At 39.8% G+C, this 18,623-nt stretch overlaps 2 protein-coding genes across 5 annotated transcripts in view; one reads left to right on the forward strand and one right to left on the reverse strand.

Annotated features, from left to right (window-relative positions):
* Nucleotides 1–6,711: 6,711 nt before the first annotated feature.
* star2 (steroidogenic acute regulatory protein 2) lies at nucleotides 6,712–17,302 on the forward strand. Of its 3 annotated transcripts, none has more exons than XM_079658523.1 (7): nucleotides 6,712–6,787; nucleotides 6,904–7,011; nucleotides 7,089–7,219; nucleotides 7,323–7,481; nucleotides 8,452–8,636; nucleotides 9,136–9,229; nucleotides 15,737–17,302. In XM_079658523.1, the coding sequence occupies exons 1-7, from the start codon at nucleotides 6,724–6,726 to the stop codon at nucleotides 15,839–15,841; spliced, it is 846 nt and encodes a 281-aa protein (XP_079514649.1). In that variant the 5' UTR covers nucleotides 6,712–6,723; the 3' UTR covers nucleotides 15,842–17,302. The 3 variants fall into 3 exon arrangements, with proteins under 3 accessions (XP_079514649.1, XP_079514650.1, XP_079514651.1); XM_079658525.1 differs by having other exon boundaries at nucleotides 6,760–6,800; XM_079658524.1 differs by lacking the exon at nucleotides 9,136–9,229.
* adamts14 (ADAM metallopeptidase with thrombospondin type 1 motif, 14) overlaps nucleotides 16,338–18,623 on the reverse strand; it is a 44,479-nt gene continuing 42,193 nt past the window's right edge. For both annotated transcript variants that reach the window (XM_079658505.1, XM_079658506.1), the window contains exon 22: nucleotides 16,338–18,605. In XM_079658505.1, coding sequence (XP_079514631.1) covers nucleotides 18,067–18,605 — 539 coding nt within the window. In that variant the 3' untranslated portion in view covers nucleotides 16,338–18,066. The remainder of the gene's footprint in view (nucleotides 18,606–18,623) is intronic.

An 18,623-nucleotide genomic window follows, 5' to 3' on the forward strand; every position in this document is an offset into this window, starting at 1 on the left:
AATAATATTATTAACATTATGAATAATAAATGTGAAATACCTTGTCAAGGTTATCGACACCCCCTTTATTGTGATTGTAATCTTCGATGATTTTGGGCTTTTTGTCATCCCTGTCGCTCACAGCTGCATCCCGATGCAGTGTGCTCATCAGAAGAACATTTCTCTGTTTTTTGGGGAGATAGGACACCAGAGCATGGGTCTCGGTGAAAGCAAACTTCGATGAGAAACGAGCCCTGTCCGCTTTTGACACCAGTGCAGGGGGAAGCTCAGGTTTATTTCTCCTTACTGTTCCCACCATGAACAGCTTTCTTTTCAGCAGCGCCAGGCCAAGGGCATGTGAAGTAAAGAAGTTGTCACAGGTTATCGTTTTTCCCTGGAGGCCTTCTGTCAAGGACAACTCGCACGCCCTGATTTTTTTCTGACATCCCACCAGCAGGTTTGCCAGTGTATATCTGCATATTCCATGCGTAGCTTGACCTGGCATCGCATGCTGCCCATATTTGTATCCCATATTTCCCTGGTTTGCTTGGGATATACTGTTTGAATGGACAGCGACCTCTGAATGGGACCAGGCGCTCATCGACAGTCACATTAGTGCCTGGATTGTACATCATTGGCAGGAGAGACACCCACGTGTCCCAAACGTCTCGAATTGGAGCAAGTTTGTCTCGTGCCCGGCGATCTTTTCTAGTGTCTTTGTCATCAAATCTTATGACTCTGGAGAGTTTATGAAACATTTTAAGTGTCATGGGAGCACGGAAAATTGCCCTACCAGACTCTGCATTCCATAGACTTGCTGTAGCCTCTTTGCTGGATTGGTACACTCCAGCTAGAACCAACACACCCACGTATGCCTGCAGGTCCATTTGATCCATCTTTCTCCATTTTTTCCCATAAACACGCTGCCCCTCCTTGTTAGTCATGTTCAGCACTGACTCTTCGATGGCCTTGGGCAGAAACAGATAAAAAGCGGACTTTATGTCCTCAATACGAGACCTTGCATACAGGGTTGGACCCTGGCGGCTTGTCTCTCTCTCTGCTTTCTCTGCTGTTACCATGCGACGTCCGTCACTGGGAGGGATGGAAGACCAGATCATTTTTTCATTCTTAGATTGGAAATATTCTTCCATCTCAGCTGCTTCCTCTTCCTCAGATTCTTCCTCATCAGTGGACTCTTCCACTTCCTCAAAAATAAGTGCGGTCATCCACTTCTGACACTTCTTCCATTTCTGATTCTACCTCTTCATATTCATTTTCCTCCATTTCAAAACCTTCTTCCCTTTCAGAAGTGGGCGGTGTGGGGGCTTCTTCAGAGGAAGAATTTGGTCTGTAACTTACATCGATCACCTCTTCATGAGTTTCCTCATCGGTTGATTTTTCCTCCATAACACGGTTAAAGATTAGCTCATGAACCTCCTCCACAGTCAAATGTTTCTGCCTCTTCATTTTGCTGCCTGTCTCTCTCAGAATATAATGTGAAATGCCCCAACATTTGTGAGAAAGGGCCTGTTTGATTTTGACTTGACAATTGATTGATCCAATACATCAAAGGTGTGTGTGTATGTGTGTGTGAGTGTGCCGTAACTAGGGAGGGACTAAAAGGTGAAATGCCCCAGCAACCGTGAGAAAAGGCCTGTTTGTTTTTCGTTTATCTTTTTTGTTTATGATCTTTGTTGATCTAAAGATTGCTTGATCCTATACATCAAAAGTTTGTGTGTGTATGTGTGTGTGTGTGTGTGTGTGTGTGTGTGTGTGTGTGTGTGTGTGTGTGTGTGTGTGTGTGTGTGTGTGTGTGTGTGTGTCGAGGAGCAGGCAGGGGGTTGTTGCAGCATTATCCTGAAAAAATGTGCCCCATTGCTCCACTTTGTCCTGCGAGGTCATTTTTGACCCCGAGGGCTTAAGGTGTTATTAAATATAATAAAACACCCATAATTCAATGAAATTACTTCAAATGTATTTGAATCGTTAAGAGCATAGTATTGAACCACCCCTATGATTTTCAGACCATTTGATGAATTAAAAACCTATTTTTGACAGCAATAGATTTCCTTTTGGGGTCAAAAATGACACCAGGACAACAGGAAGGTTAAATACAAGTTGAAAATGGTAGAGCTCATTAACTCAAAAGCCACATCAAAAAGTTAGTCCAGAGATTAGATACCATCATTTAATAAGGTATCTTGACAGTAATAGGAATTTCAATAGCAATATAATAATAATAATAATAATACCAAAACTGTTTTATAGTGAAACCAAACATAAAAATGACATATTTAACAAAGCTGCTTTTTTTCAACAGACTGTCAAATATCTGGAACATAAAATAAAAAAACTGTTTCAGTTCAGAAACAGGCAGCCAGCAAGAGTAATATGCCTCTTATGATATCACATGCGTAATGCACTTAATGCGTAACATACCCAAAGATTTATTTCAAGAAACAACCTGAACAGGATCTGATTTAAGACTCCATGCATACACTCCAACCCTTTGTCTGGGGTCACTCATAGTCACTATGTAAATATGCTCAGATCCTTCAAAATTAGATCATATAATATCATATATAAATGAATCACTTCAACACTGAACCGCACTAACACTTCCCAGGGACCCAGCATAAACCACAGGAGTCTGTAAGAATAAAAAAAATGATCACATCTCACAAGACTATATCTAAAACAGAATATTGATGCTTCATAGCAAATTATGCAAAAAGTCTGACGTTTTAATTAGAAATACGCAAATCCTGATCATGTAAACAAGTTCAAAAATGACTCCTGCTTCCCCAAACACTTTGGCTTTTATATGAAAGGATGTCGAATGAGGCAAGACGTTATCGTCAGAACTTCCTAATTAAATATAGTCAATGACCACTTCAGGGACAAAACTAAAAGGGAAGATTGGAGAGGCGTTTTATGACTTTAAAATTCCAATTATATTTGAAAACCAATTAAACCCAATTCTACATTTTGCAATCAATTATTAAACATATTGTGCTTCATCCGATAGGGATGTTTGTAGAGGTGGAAATATATATATTTTATTTCTGGTGTTGACAACAACCCTGCTCCACACTGAATCCCCTCAACAACTACTAAATGGAAAGAGAATAATCATTAAATTCAAGAGGTTGAAATGTAATAACTTTTGAGGTCAACATTTTCACTATAACATTATTTTGATAAACACATTAAATGCCAACTTGTTTTTATGACAGTCGTTGGCGCCATAAGGTTTACATTTTTGTGTTTAAGTAAAATGTCTTCACAAAAGGACATGGATGGATTTCCTATTAGCCCTTTTAATTATTTGCCTTGAAATTGGTTTAGTCATTCACTTTTTTCTTGGGATGCAATGATACATTTAGCTAAATCACCTGATCAAAAGTTACGTTGTACAATAATTCAGTTTATGACAAAATAATATGAAACTAAGATGGCAAACATGTTGAACCTAAAATAAGAATGTTAGCATTGTCATCATGATAATGTCAGCATGCTAACATTAAACCCGATGCACCTCCCAGAGCTGCTACAGCTACAGGTTGTTATGGTGGCTCTACACATCTGTTTTCACCATTGTTAAAAGAAATGCTATATATGACTGATCTTGGCGATTTTGAAATCAATGAAAACAGAGGACTACATTTTTCAACATTCAACTATGTGCAATCTCATCAGTTATATTAGCCATCATCACAATCATCATTTCTGGAGTGGTTTAATTAAACCCTCAACTGAAGTTAGAAACGCATTTGCTCCCGTTACACAATAATTATCATCAACTGTGACAAAGCCATATGAGACAAACCATAACAATACCGAGACTGTTTGAACACATTGTTTCAGTGTCAACACAGGCAGGATTTCAGCCCACAGAGGAATCACTGTGTTTTCTCTGGAGACATTGATCCATTTCTTTTCAATATTCTATTTCCAACACCTTCAAACAGCTTTTCACAATTTATCTTATCCCAAATGTTCTATTGCAATTGCCAGAATTACTTAAGAGACAGACTGAAAAGCAAATGCATCCAACTGTAGCTGCAAAGTAAAACAAAAGAGTAAATCAATCACATGCGCAGTAACGCCAAAATGAGCCAGGGGTGTAAAGTTTGAGGGGGGGGGATATTTGGATCACACCATCAGAAAACTCTCTCCTGATGCTGTTCTCTATGTTGTTTTGGTTTCCATGGCTGTTCCATACTGTAGCACCAACAAACCTTTCTACCATTTAAATGTAATGGTTATGTTTTTTTGTGGATTATGTGGCTTGCTTGTGGTGCGCACATTATAGTAAATACATCTTCGAAAAAAGCACTTTGTTCAAAGCTCTCAATAAGCTGAATGCCAACTAAAGTCGGGACTTCAATCTAACCTCTTTTATGAACATGTAGTCTATCAATCAGTATGCACATGTTAGATCATCAAAAGAGAATTCAGGGGTCAAGGCAGGAGTGGCTGTTAATCTTTTTTCCATTTTCTTCTTAACTTCAAAAGCTGTAAAGTTGATCTTTTCAGGACCAAAATGCATCCCTGATTCTCTTTAGTTGCATGGTCAGCACTGCTTAATTTAATTTCAAGCAAGATAAGATGTGTTTAGTATTCTTTTTCTTGTCCGTTTTTATTTTTAAAATGCTGTGCTATAGTGCTTCATTATAATATTCTTTCACTTTGTAGAATCTCTCACTAATGTATTTGCTTTTCTTCTAGTCTTATTTAACGCCTTTCAGTCAATTATTGTGTTGATTTGTTCTAAGTGTGCAAAATGCCTTGTATGGGAGGAGTGGTTACAAAAACATCCTTCCTTTCCTCGAACACTAAATTGGTCTGGACAAATACTTACAGAACAGGCACTTATTTATAATGGGTCTTTAAGTGTTGCCTTTAATGCAACAGAAACATTTGGTGTTATCCAACGGATGCATTTCCAGGATTGTGCCGCCTAGTGTTCTGACACATAGCTCAGATGTTGTGCTCAAACTGCAAATCATCACACAAATCATAATGAAGGCCTATTTTGGGAATGAAAGAAGTTCTTGCCATGGCTCTTCCCTGGTGACTTCAGTTTGAGGCCTGGACAGCATTGACGTCACAAATCCTACTCACAAGGACACCTGTTGGCTCGGGCCGATAAGAGACAGCTGCAAGGCAGCATTGGGAAGAGAGGGCGGCACCGGGCTCTCTCCCAAATATTTTCGAGATCCAACAACTCATCACACACACAGACCACAATCATATCATATGATGAGAGAGAGGTGGAGCCCCTCTAAAGTGAGCGGGTGGAGTTGAAAGTATATTGTAGACTGAAGTCGGGCAAGATTCCCTACCATGTACAAGAGACAGTACAGATTAATTAATTAATTATTGAACAAATTAAATTACATTGTAACAGCCTTTACTTTAAAAGAAAAAAAAAAAAAAGAGTCAGGAATGAATTAACGGATACATTGAAACATTTATCATTATAATAAAATTCAACCATAAAGCTGGGTCCAGTCATTATTATTCACGCAAAAATAATTGCCTCCGAACTCTATGAGCCACTTATGCAAATCACGCTGGCCTTACATTCCTGCATGAGAATATTGAATCCTGGCTTTTCACTCCGCAAAATAAAAGGCATCAGAGAATAAGTCACGCTGGAGGATTAACCTCCCCCTCTCCCTCGATCACCTACGTATGTATGCGTCGCATATGGCACAAATGTGTGAGTGGTGGAGCCTCAACGCTGTTTCTGGTTTCATTATACAATCTTTGACATCCATTTATTACCCTAATTGGTGAGCAAGGACTTCCTTTGCTAATGAGCTACAGCTTGTTGTCTCTTTCATATAAACCTCATTCAAAATAATTCGGGTGTTCAGAGGATGATTATTAAAAGATGACTCATCCATTGAGAAATAATCATGCTGCCAAGGTTTTCCTATTACTCTCACTTGCATGACTTGTCACGTTCATGCCATTAGTGTCTTGTGTTTATCCTACACAACGCTGGGAGGTGACAGGATTCTATTCTCATCTTTCTATAGAGATATGTTAATAGACTCCAGGTTTTAGCACTAAAACACTTAATTGTGCTCTCAAGCAGGCGGAAAACACATAACATTAGTCGGTATCACACAACTACTTAGAAGTAATGACAACTTTGGATGAAAAATATTTGTTTATGTCCCTTGGTTATAGGCTTTCTGCAGAGATGACAGATTCAAAAGAAAATGAATAAAACCCAGTAAAAGTGGTTTTGTTCATAAACAGGTGAAAAGATGTTTACAATTTTTTTGGGGGGGAAAACTAATTGTTTTAGGCGTTATATTTTATTCCAATGACATGTCCATAACTTTATTTTTCAAAAAGGTAAAACATTTAATAGGATCTCCTAGATATGTTTGAAAGGAAAAAATGGTTAAGTAAAATGGAAAAATCTTTATTATGCACATTTAAAAGTAAGATGCCAAGAAGGTATTTTTTCTCCCACATGGTTTAGGTTTTATAACGGTGATTCAAAATTCCCAAAACTGTTACCGATACTGTAGGTCTTCCTCCCTTTCCTTTAATACTGAGTTTTAGTAAATAAAACTCCTGTCAAGTGTGGCCTTCAAACAGATTTCACACCAGGTCTTATCTTCTTCTCTGGCCCTTATCTCTGTGGGGAGACCTTCACGGGCCATATAAAGAGCAGACACACACAGAGCTGCTTTGCTGTCACTGCCACAGACTGACACCATGCTGCCTGCTGTTGTAAAGCTCTGCTGTGGAATCTCCTACCCCCATCTGAGGAGTCTGGCAGGTTGTCACTCACAGTAATCTGATAAAAGATATTTCTCTTTATATCATTTCACGCAAATACTGCATTCTGGGAAGGACAACTGAGCTTTTGTTTCTCTTAACTGTTCAATCCTGCAGGACTTCAACGCACAGCTGTGGCAGTGATAGGCAAGGAGCTCACACACCTGCAGAGATGGGGACGGGTCCAACCTCACATGAGCACACATGGTGGAATCAAGTATAATGGTAAGAAAAATACAAACAAAAAAAGTCAGTTCTGTTATCAGTGTTCTCTTGAGATTGCTAAGGAGAATATTTTGCAGCGCCTGGACCCGAAGATGTAAAACCTTTGAAAGAAGATAAAGACTTTTATGTAAAACAAGGCCAAGAAGCAATGAGGAAAGCTCTCTGCATGCTGGAAGACACAAAAGATTGGAAGGTCGAGTTCACAGAGGTAACATCCATCGGATTCAAGTTTTGTGTTTCTTCTCCACATCTAATACATGTGCATCATGTAACGATTGAATATGTCTGCTTGTTTTGTTGCTCCTTTGTAGAGCGAAGGAGAAGTTATTTGTAGCAAAGTAGTGGCGGGGGCCGGGAAGGTCTTCAGGCTGGAGGCGGTGCTGGAGGCCAGCGTGGAGGAGCTCTACGACCTCCTGTTTGTCAGAGTGGAGGAGATGCACCAGTGGAACCCGAGCATACAGCAGATCAAAGTTAGTCGCTGACATTAAATATTTGATCAACTGTGATGTGATATAGTCAATAGTATATACATTTCGTGATATGAGACTAGATATCGTCTTTCTATAATAACTGTTGGTTATTCATCTAAAAATGCATAGTGTGAATATTTTGTAAAAGCACCAATACTAAACCATGGAATATTTTCGCAATATCCAAGAGGCATTTGATCAGAAATAGTGTGATATTTGATTGTCTCCATATTGCCTGCCCTACTGTGAAACTATGACCTAAAATACCATAACAGTACAATTTAAAGGTCACCTATTATGCAAAATCCCCATTTTTTTTTACTGTACATAAACATGTGTCCCCTCTGCGTAAAAACATTCTGAAAGTTTTTGTCCTGATCCATTTATATCAAAACCTGTCTGAAAATGAGCTGATCAGATTGTGGCCACTTTATGATGTCATAACGATTTTTTGGCTTGTGTATTTAGCCAATGTAACCCCCCCCCCCACACCATCGCCTGGATCTCCTCCTAGAGCACCATTGTGTACTTTTTAACCAAATATATCACAGAGGGGGTGGAGTAGCTCCATATTTTCATCTAAAGTAAAAGACACAGAATCAGCACTTTTGAAACTGGGCTGAAACAGAGGGGATTATGGGATGCTACAATGCATCATCTGTTTGGTGTTTAGAGCCAAACACTTCAGAGACATGTTTTGTATATATCTGAGAGCTAGAATATATTGATGTAAAACAGTATAATAGGGGACCTTTAAGCATCACAGGTTTGAAGATCTGTACCTAATTTAAAATGTTATCTGAAGGGCTTTTTTATAGACTACATTTCTATTTTCTAAACCATAATTCTTTGGCTTTATGCTATATCTTTGCAAAAATAAAAGTATTCTAACAATACACACATCTCATTGTCCTTTTTGCTGTCCACATAGTGTTTTGCAATCTAAATGTGATATTTGTGTCTCTTGTAGGTTCTGAAGCATGTTGGGCCTGAAACAGTAATCACTCACGAGGTTTCAGCCGAGACAGCGGGAAATCGTATTGGCCAAAGGGATTTCCTGAGTGTCAGACACAGTTGCAAACAGAAGTCCAGCGTTTATCTTGGAGGAGCAGCGATTCAGCTGGCGTCCTTCCCACCTCAGGAAGGCTTTGTGAGGTAGGATCATATAGTATGCAGACAGGCACAACTCTGTTTCAGTTGGCATCAATCATTGCATGTTGGAATTCACTCAACTGCGATATTTAACTTTCTCCCATAATATACAGGAGTAGAGTAATCTCGGTCTTCCAGATGTCAGTAGAAAGCATACAAATGTCTAAACAAGTATAATGCGGGCACCGGGCAGTTCTTTGAGGCTGTTCGTACAGATGGCAACATTTAGCTTTGAGATAAATGCCTTATAGCTCACAAACACAATACTAGCGAGTAGAACAAGCATAAGCATTAGCATTTAACTGTAATGAGCAAAACCGATTTAATTAATTGCTGTAATCCCATTATCTATAATAAACCATTTTTTAATACTAATGATTAGTGACTTTAACATCACTAGAAAAACACCAAGGCCAAAAAAACTGATTTTGAGTCGAGGAGGCGCTCCTAATTGAAAACAAATAACGCTACAGAGTTATTGACTTTGTTTGCATGCTTACAGAGCTGAGGATGGACCAACTTGCATAATCATTCAGGCTTTGGGCGATGAAACAGGAAAAAGCCGCTTCACATGGCTTCTTAATATGGACGTCAAGGTAAATTCATTATGTACTGCCTGTTCCATTGTAAGAGATAATTAGAAACTATATGCAGACTCAAGTACTTACAATATCCATTGACTGCAATATGAGTGTTAATACATATTGCAAAGATGGGAGTGCAACTGTGTATATTGACTTGAAGATGCTTTTTCCATTTCTTCACATTGTTGCAAACAGTGCTGGTTCTAGACCAATTTTACTGTGGGGGCCAGGCTGGGGCCGGTTATGTCATGAGAGGGGCACAATAAAACCGGGTTAAAAAGACAAAGACAGTATAAAGTAATTGTGTAAAATAAACATAAAATACAGTAATTGGTATTTGTTTTTGTAAAGGTATTTGTTTTAGTCAATTTAAGTTACAGTCCTGTGTTTCAGTTTTTCATTTAGAGTATTTGTTTACTTTAAGTGACATTTAATTAAAAAACATAAACAGTATTTGCTTGCATATACATGTAAGGTAATGGACAGTTTAATCTCCACTGTATATCCACGTCTCTGATTTGATTTAGTTCCAATAAATCGTAATATTGTAACCTTTTTTTATGGAGGGGGGCCACAGGGGGGTCCCTGGTCAGTTTTTACGGGGGACGGCCCCTGTTGGCCCCCCATAGAACCGCCCCTGGTTGCGAAGCTCCAGTACCAGCTGGCTAAACACTAAATCTTCCATATTACACAGACAAATACAAACCCACTTACACACACTGTTCCAACTATTACCAATGTTGGTAAAGCCCTAATGCATCAATGCATATTCTGCAGGCTTTACAGGCTGCTTTCTTTCTGTTACTGAGGACACCGGCTGAGAGGGTCCCGTTCTTAAGAGACAGCCCAAGTAATTAAATGAACGAATAGACAGCCAAAAAAAACAGACCAGGACAAACAGACAGATGTCACACTATGCCGCACACAAATACTATCACAAAAAACACTCACACTCGACTGCATGCAAAATCTCTTGGTGGAAATTATAACAACAAAGACATGTTGGCAACTGAGATGAGGAACCAGATCAGAAGCGGAGGGTGGTGGACAGAAAACTAAATCAACAATAGCAGGTCAAGTGAGGACTGAAGAGCTAATTTTATAACGAAGATAAACTGCCCAGTTCGTGGAATTAGATAGAGCTGGTGCTTAGTGGACTCAAGAGTTGGAAAGAGTTCTCATATTGTTAAAGGTCCCATGTCATGCTTTTCCGGTTATTACCCATCCCCTTGTGTATTATGAAGGTTTTTATGCATGTAAACGGTCTGCAGAGTCAAAACCCTCAAAGTACACCCTGTAGCGAGTAAAACTCTAACACAGAAAATACCTCCCCAAAACGCCTCGTTGGAGATACGTCACTGTCCATTGATTCTTCCGGGTAACTCATGATGTCATGCGTTACCCGGAACCAAATGGACCAATCCGTGGAGCCGTTACGTTACGTCCGCGGAGCCGTTACGTTAAGCCCCCGCTGATTGGTCCAAATTGACCAATCCACGGACTTCCTCACACACACACTCATTGCATGCAGCTCTGCTGATCTCTCCTCCCTGGCTACAGGCTGATAACAGACAGTTGGGATCGCGGCGAAATTCTCTCTGCAGACCCATTCTCACAGCGTTTATCAACCTTTTTCGTACTCAATATCAAGCCACACTTATAGTTTTTACTTCGGCTGTGACTTTGTGTGTGCTCAGGGTGAGTTTGGCTGTGTTTCGCTGTGTATCGCTAAACAAGGAAACCACACCTCCACGGAGCTCAGCGCGATTCACAACGTTCCGACCAATCAGAGAACACTGTGCTCACAGGGAGGGTGGAGGCTGGACCTATTGGAGCTACAACGAGCCGTTAAAGGCAGAGAGTGAAATTCAGTGAATACACTTAGTTTACAGAGATGCTGTATGAGAAACCAAAGTGATTTTGGAAAATTGCACAATATAAATCTATTCTAGTAGACCTCAACAATGGAATTATGATCAGTGGAAATGGCCATGAAATGGACCTTTAACTTAGGTGAAAATTCCAGTGGGAAAATACTGGTATTTTAAGCATCAAGAGGTATTTTGACCTCAAATATAGATTGTTATTACATCATCTTAAAAGTTAAGAGGGGAAAGTTGTCAGAATCCCAACTACACAACGCTTTTTATATAGGGTCTTAAATCAAAATGGCCAGAAACCAATGAAATTTATAACATTGTGTCACATTTATAAAAAATCCCCTCATAGACTCCTATAGATAATCTAATAATAATAGAAAACTAATTATTATTATCACAATATAAGAAATTCAGTTAGATTTCACGGTTTTACATCCAAAATGTACAATTGCCCATCACTGTAGGATGAAAAATAGACAGAACTCAGACAATTGTACAAAAATGAATAACAATTTCAATATTAAAGATGTATGAGCAGCGGCGGATGTAAGAACCATTATAAACACCACAGCTGCTTGGTTTAAACAGATATATTACACAGAAATTAAGATGCACAGTATTAGTTCTGTTTTTATATCTTTGATTAGCAAAACATGCTTTGTAGCCTACACAGTGGGACTACGTCAGGACAGGTGTGTTGTTGTACTCACCTGTGTAAAGAGCGTGCTAGTCTTGCGAACTGCAAATCCTCCTTAATCTTTTCCAGGTACATTTTCTATCAATTTTGAGCTGAAAGATTCCTTGAAATCGAATAAATGTCACAGCAGTAAGTCTTTCCAGAACTACATGTAGAATTTACTCAGCAGGTTAGCATTTTTGCTAGCCTAGAGACAGCATGGGTGGGTGTGTCATTTAAAGTGCTCGCTGGTTTGTGGTGCATTCAATCACTGCTCAAATAAGATAGATGGAACTCTTTTCAACTATGCATACAGTAAGTACATTAATGGCAACCTTAACAAATTATCGCGTGCATTATAATCAGGGTTGGGTTGTAACGGAATACATGTAACGGCGTTACGTAATCAGAATACAAAAATCAAGTAAATCTGTATTCAGCTCGTGTTACATTTGAAAAACGAGTAATCTGATTACAGTTACTTTCGTAAACCTGAAGTGAATACATTTTGGATTACTTATTGGAATTATTGGTGGAAAGATTTCCTCACAACATTTAATATTCATTACTAAAGGTACAGCCGAATCATCACAGCCCAAAAAACCTATTACCGCCGCAGATGGACCAAAAAAGCGTTTGAAAAAAAAATCGCGGGTCCGCTCAGTGAAATAATAACAACGAAACATGGAGGAACAAAAGTCTCCTTTTAAATCGCGCGTGTGTGTGTGTGTGTGTGTGTGTGTGTGTGTGTGTGTGTGTGTGTGTGTGTGTGTGTGTGTGTGTGTGTGTGTGTGTGTGTGTGTGTGTGTGTGGTTAAAACCATAGACTGTATATATAAAGGTTAAAACTAGGGCCGGGACTTTAACGCGTTAATTAAGATTAATTAATTAAACAAAAATTAACGCGTTAAAAACATTAACGCATTTTAATCGCACTTATTTTTGCACCGCAGAACGTTTCTCACTGGATGAGTTTCAGGGGTACCGATTATACTGGAGCACCAACTAACGTGCATCACTTCAGACAACAACAAACCACGGTGAACAATAGTCAAACATGAACGAAGAAGCTGATGAGACCGCTTTGGTTGGCCCCGTGAATGGGACATTTTGTTTTAAAAAACGGACGGATGGAAGCGTCAATAAGAGCACGGTTGTTTGCAAATTATGCAAAAAGGAATTTGCATATCACCGCAGCACATCATCAAGCCTCAAGTATCACCTCAATGCAAAACATATAGCAGCTAGCGTGGAAGCTAGCGTGGACGTTAGCCCGACTCGGAGTACAAGGACCCACACCCAATTCGCGTTGATCAAACAGTGGCCTATGCAACAGAGAGATTTTATTTTTCATCAGGATATTGGAAGAATAGGAGGGATTGAGGTCAATCACTGGCACTTTTTTTATTTTATTTTAAATGGTACACTTTATGTTGAACTATTTATTACGTTGTTGGTGCAACTGGCACTTTATGTTGAACTGTTTATTGTTTTGGCCAAGGTTATTGAGAGAGTTGGACTGAAATTGATTAGATTTTTTAAATCAACTGTTGGTAAATCAACAAAGTCTGTTATGGCCTCTGAAGCAACAGAGAGATGTTTTCTAATAGTCAGGGTTTCCAATGTTCTGAATGTACTTGAAAGTATTGTGTTTTACTTAAAAAACAAAGTGTTATAGTTTACAGAAGGTCTACCTACCTATAGGCTACCTGAATCTCTGAAATGTACTATATTCCTAAATATGCTATTGCTACACTTTATGGCAAAAATTGCACTTTTCTGTTGGTCTTGGTTAAGTACCACCTTGAAAAAAATAAACAATGTTTTGTTGCTTAAGCTTATGTATTCAGTCATTATTCAATGGTATACTAAAATCCATGTGAAAAAAATAGCTTCTCACTGTTCTCAGGTCAAATATTTATATGTGATTAAAAATGCGATTAATTTCGATTAATTAATTACAAAGCCTCTAATTAATTAGATTAATTTTTTTAATCGAGTCCCGGCCCTAGTTAAAACACATCAGCCTGCGGTCGCTCCTTCGCCTTACTAATGATTATTTCTGAAGGTATACCATAGATAGACTGTATGAGGTATACACAGTGAAGGCAGTGCGTGAAAGGCACTGCGCGGCGCGCTCTTCTTCTCAGAGGCTGAGTTAACCCTCCCGCTGCCTCCTGGTGCTGCAGAGATTTCATGAAGTGAAGGAGGTTTTCCTTCTATAAAACAGCTGTGGGCAGCAGATACTGTGAGTGTCACGGACATGAATTCATAGATCAAGGCAGATTAGTGCACACTCTCCTCTCCTGTTTTGCCAATCCGGTGCTTAAATAAATATAGCTCTACACCCCTGGCCGAAATTTCCTTAAAATGAAGTCTGAGTTCGACATTTTAATTCATGTCCTGCCAACACTGGCAGGACAGAAGGCGACACACCCGTTCTAAGCCGTGTCCCTCACTCCTCACATCCTAAACTGCATCCCCCAAAAGTTTATTATGTTGTTACATCGTTTCAGATGTTATGATTCAGTTGTGCTCTTGATAAGCCATTAAAACAGTAAAAACACGTTCAGTTTCCTTTTGCTTTTTGGGTTTCCTGTACACCAAAACCCATCTGTGATGGAAAAATAAAGTAATCCAAAAGTAATCTGATTACGTATAACTGTAACTGTATTCGGATTACTTTCAGAGCCATGTAATCAGTAATCAGTAACTGATTAGATTGACAAAGTAACCCTCCCAACCCTGATTATAATAATGTTTGCATTGTTTTAAGGATACTATTAAAAATGTGCCATCCCCAAATGGCAACTGCACCCAACCGACAGTCGTAAACTTCAAAATGATTTCCGGAGTGCTGTCAGCGTGCAGAGTGTCTCGTCTTGGGTGCTCTGCCCTCCTGCGGCCGTAAACACACCAGCAGCGTTATTTCATGCTGCAGAGCTAATGATCATCTTTCTTTTGTGCAATCTCACACAGTGTATCAGAACTTTTTGATGGTTAGACCCCTTAATGTAATGTATTACCTTCTTCCATGGTACTTAGTTACTTTCCATTACCGGTGGATTAGAGAAAATGCCTAATTTAAAGGTTCCATTTCATGGCCATTTCTGCGCGTCACAGTTTTGCCGCTGAGAGTGTGTGTGTGTGAGGAGCTCCACGGATTGGTCCAATGGGTCCATTTGGGTATGGGCACGTCACTGTACCCAGGAAGAAAACAATGGAAAAAGAGAAATCTCCAACGAGGCGCTCTGGGGCAGCATAGACAGGTCTTTTCTGTGTTAGATTTGTACTCGCTACAGGGTGTACTTTGAGGGTTTGTGACTATGCATAAAAACCTTGATAACACACAAGGGGACGGGTATTAACCGGAAAAGCATGAAATCGGACCTTTAACGTTTAATTCGACAATTGTAACATTCCAGATGTTATAGCCTACATTAGGTCTGTAAATATGTATTGGTAAAGTAGATTTGTTATCCTTAAAACAGTAAATTGACAAAATGACCCTAATGATGTCATCATCCTAAAAACTTATACAACATTTTAAAGGAACATCTCTCCATCTTCTGTCTGTTTTGTGTCCTCAGACTTTATAGAAGTAAAACATGTCATCGATTGAAACCCAAAGTCCAGTAGCTTTTTTGAGGTGCCACTCAGTCTTAGCAGTTAGCTCTTGCTGTCATACAACTAAGCTAACTCCATTCACATACAGATCCTTCCCTGTGGTTGAAAGCTAGGGGAAATGTTAGAAACAATATTTTACCTCTTTTATTCTTATGTATTACTTCTTTTTAATTATACTTTTTGAGTTATTGTTTTGTTTGTGGTACTGCTTTGCTTTTCTTCTTAAAAGTATGTGCTGACAACAACAACATTTGTAATTGATTAATATTTGTAGCTGTCAATTATTCTGTCAAAAAGTACAATTCAACGGTCTAACAAAGGTTTATTTTGTTCTCAGGGTTGGCTGCCAAAGTTCATTGTCAATCAGGCTTTGCCCCAGGCACAGCTGGATTTCACCAGACACCTTCGCAGACGTCTCACAGCGAGGGCCACCCTGGGCTAGCTGAGCTTGTGTGACACCGCACTGCGGGAGCACTCTTATCACTCTCTAGGGACGGTTGGGAGATGGAGGCACAGTGACAGCCTGATGCTCAGCCTCCAGAGCAGACAGAAAGTAACTGGTGCCGCTGGCTTATAATAGGAAATAATGTCAGCGTGTGCCACTCAAACCTCAAAATGTCCTGCTTAGGATTCATCCATTGTCTGTTGACACCGACTAACTGAATGAGTGCCTGCACTTGAATGGACAAAATTAATAAAGTGTTTGAATGTCCCTTTTTTGCCTGATTCATTTTCATCCGCCACCTTGTACACATATTTGGAATACAACATTAATAGCAACGCTGAACGGCAGATTCCTCCTTTCAGACCAAGGAGACCTGTGTTCCGTAGCTTTTAGAAACCTTTCTTAAGATAGTGCAGTAGTTCAAACTCTAAAGTAAAGCAAGGAACAGCTACAAAAAGTATGTAGAAGAAAAGGGAAATTACAGGAATCTGAGTTCTTTCAAACAGGTTTTACTTTGTTCTCCATACCACTTAAAAATTCAATAAATATTAACATTTAAAGCTTTCATTCACGTACGTATATACAATAACTATACAATACACATAATGAAGTTATGAACTGCAATGCAGGAATGGTGTAGCAGTATGACCAACCACAGTCTGTAGACTTACAGCACCGCCTGTATTTTCAACATACTTTATGGTCGATTCCTGGTTGCTTATTTCTTTTCATAACTTGAAATTTACACTATATACATTATTATCTGAAAAATATATCAGTTACAAAAAGATAACAATGAGTTTTTTAAAGCGTTAAGTGACTGACTCCCAAAGGCAGACCTGGGCATGCTACAGTGGGGTTGGCTTGCAGACAGTCATGATTTATTTTTTACCAGTGAAGATAATCACCAGTACGTTGGATTTGGGAACAAAACCATGAAAAAAAAGAGCACCGGGGACAGGAAGCCATGAAGCTCCCTGCCAGGAGAGATGGTTATTGAGTCTGGAGTGTGCCATAGGAATAATTATAGATGTAACAGGTGACTTATTATAATCAGTTACATTTGAGCCATTATCAATTTATTTGCATCTGAATGATTTATAAAAAAAACGCCTGGCATCTATGAAAAGTTAGTTAGGTTTGTTAGCAACCTCATGGCAACGACAAGACTCTAGAAAGTCCTAGCTGTTTGCCAAGGGTTAGTTGCCACACCTACTTGCATAAGAGCATTTTTATTATTTTTTAAATTCAATATTAAAATGTGCTACAGCGACAGGAGCACGGATTTGCTGGCTGGTATGACATTTACTGTAATGCCTGTGTCTGCTGAAGACAGTGACACACGCTTCTGCTCTACAGTGTTGGAAGAAATTACAATTTTAGGTGCCACATGTTGTTCTAAACTGGGAAAGCTGTTTTTAAATTCAGGAGTCATTAAAAGGAAGATGCCAGCCATATTATTTGTCCAGAAAAATAAGTGTTGTTTTGTTTGAGTATCTCATCCTTAAACGCACTGCAGGAAATCACTACTACTACTGTTTTGTTTTTCATGTAGCGGAATGGAATAAGATACATGAATCGTGGCAGACATTAGTCAAGGGAGGTTCAGAACATTTGCAATTTCAATTCTTCACCTGTCATCTGTTAAAGTACTTTAGATTGAGTATCATGCAAATGCTAATGTAATGACTTAATTGCATAGAAATGTATTAAATGATTATAATTTCACACTGGCATGGTCTATTATCATTTCAGTGGCACACTCTGTTCTTCACAGCTGACATGTGTACCTTCAAAACCCTGGCCTCTGACCTCTCCTCACATGTTCACAATACAAGTTCAATAGTAGTTCTAATGCACTTGAAAAAACAGGATTACACAACTTTACACAGATAAAAACATGAATGTAGCAATGCAGTCATCACATTTTGAACACATCTTGTAGTCGTTTTAGTTTACAGCACCTGACAACCTTTTTTTCCTTCTTTATTCATATTTGAAGCACAGAGGGTGAGTGGCGCTGCACACAGATCCCGCCAACGTGTTGATGAGGTAACCATCGCTGGTCTGGTCTATGTTCACTGGCGTAGGAGAAAAAAAACCTTTGTAAAAAAAAAAAAAATATCTGCAGCAAGACTGCAAGTCTATCAGATGCTGCAGAAGGGTGAGCTGATGTATGAGAGCGTCTCACTGAGCAGCACGTTCACAACATCACTCACTGTTCATTTCTGAGCTGACAGGGTTCTGTGACTCGAGTCCCTCTCGGATCCTAAAGCGTCCCTTCTTGACCTGGCAGCAACTGGGCCTAAAGTGCTGTTTGGACTGTGCTCTTTAGCGGCACCTCCACTGGAGTCTGCTGTGGGCCGTGTGGGCCCTGGAGGTAGAAGAGGCCCCGGGTCTGAGTCGCTGGAGGGTCCCCGGGGCGGAGCGGCACCTGTGGGCGGGGGGGCTTCGGAAGCTACAGCAGTGGTTGGCACCGGTGGGGTCGAGCGAAGCCGTCTGCCGACAGCTTTAGTGGTTTGCGGCGGGCTCTGGGTGGTGGCGGGCTGCGGAGCCTTGGGGGACGCAGGGTGTAAAGGAGCGGAGGTCTCAGGTTCAGCCGAGGCCACTGGGCTGTTTTGGCGCTCAGGAGAGTGTGTGGCGAAGTGTTCTTTCTTGTTGCAAGACTCACAGCAAAGCTTATTATATCCAGGGATGGAACAATATCGAGCAAGAACCTCCATTTGACAGAAAATCGATTTGTCCCCCAGACACGGCTCATCTAGTGATTAGAGGGGAG

The sequence above is a fragment of the Notothenia rossii genome (assembly GCF_949606895.1).
Source record: "Notothenia rossii genome assembly, chromosome: 11".
Lineage (NCBI taxonomy): Eukaryota > Metazoa > Chordata > Actinopteri > Perciformes > Nototheniidae > Notothenia > Notothenia rossii.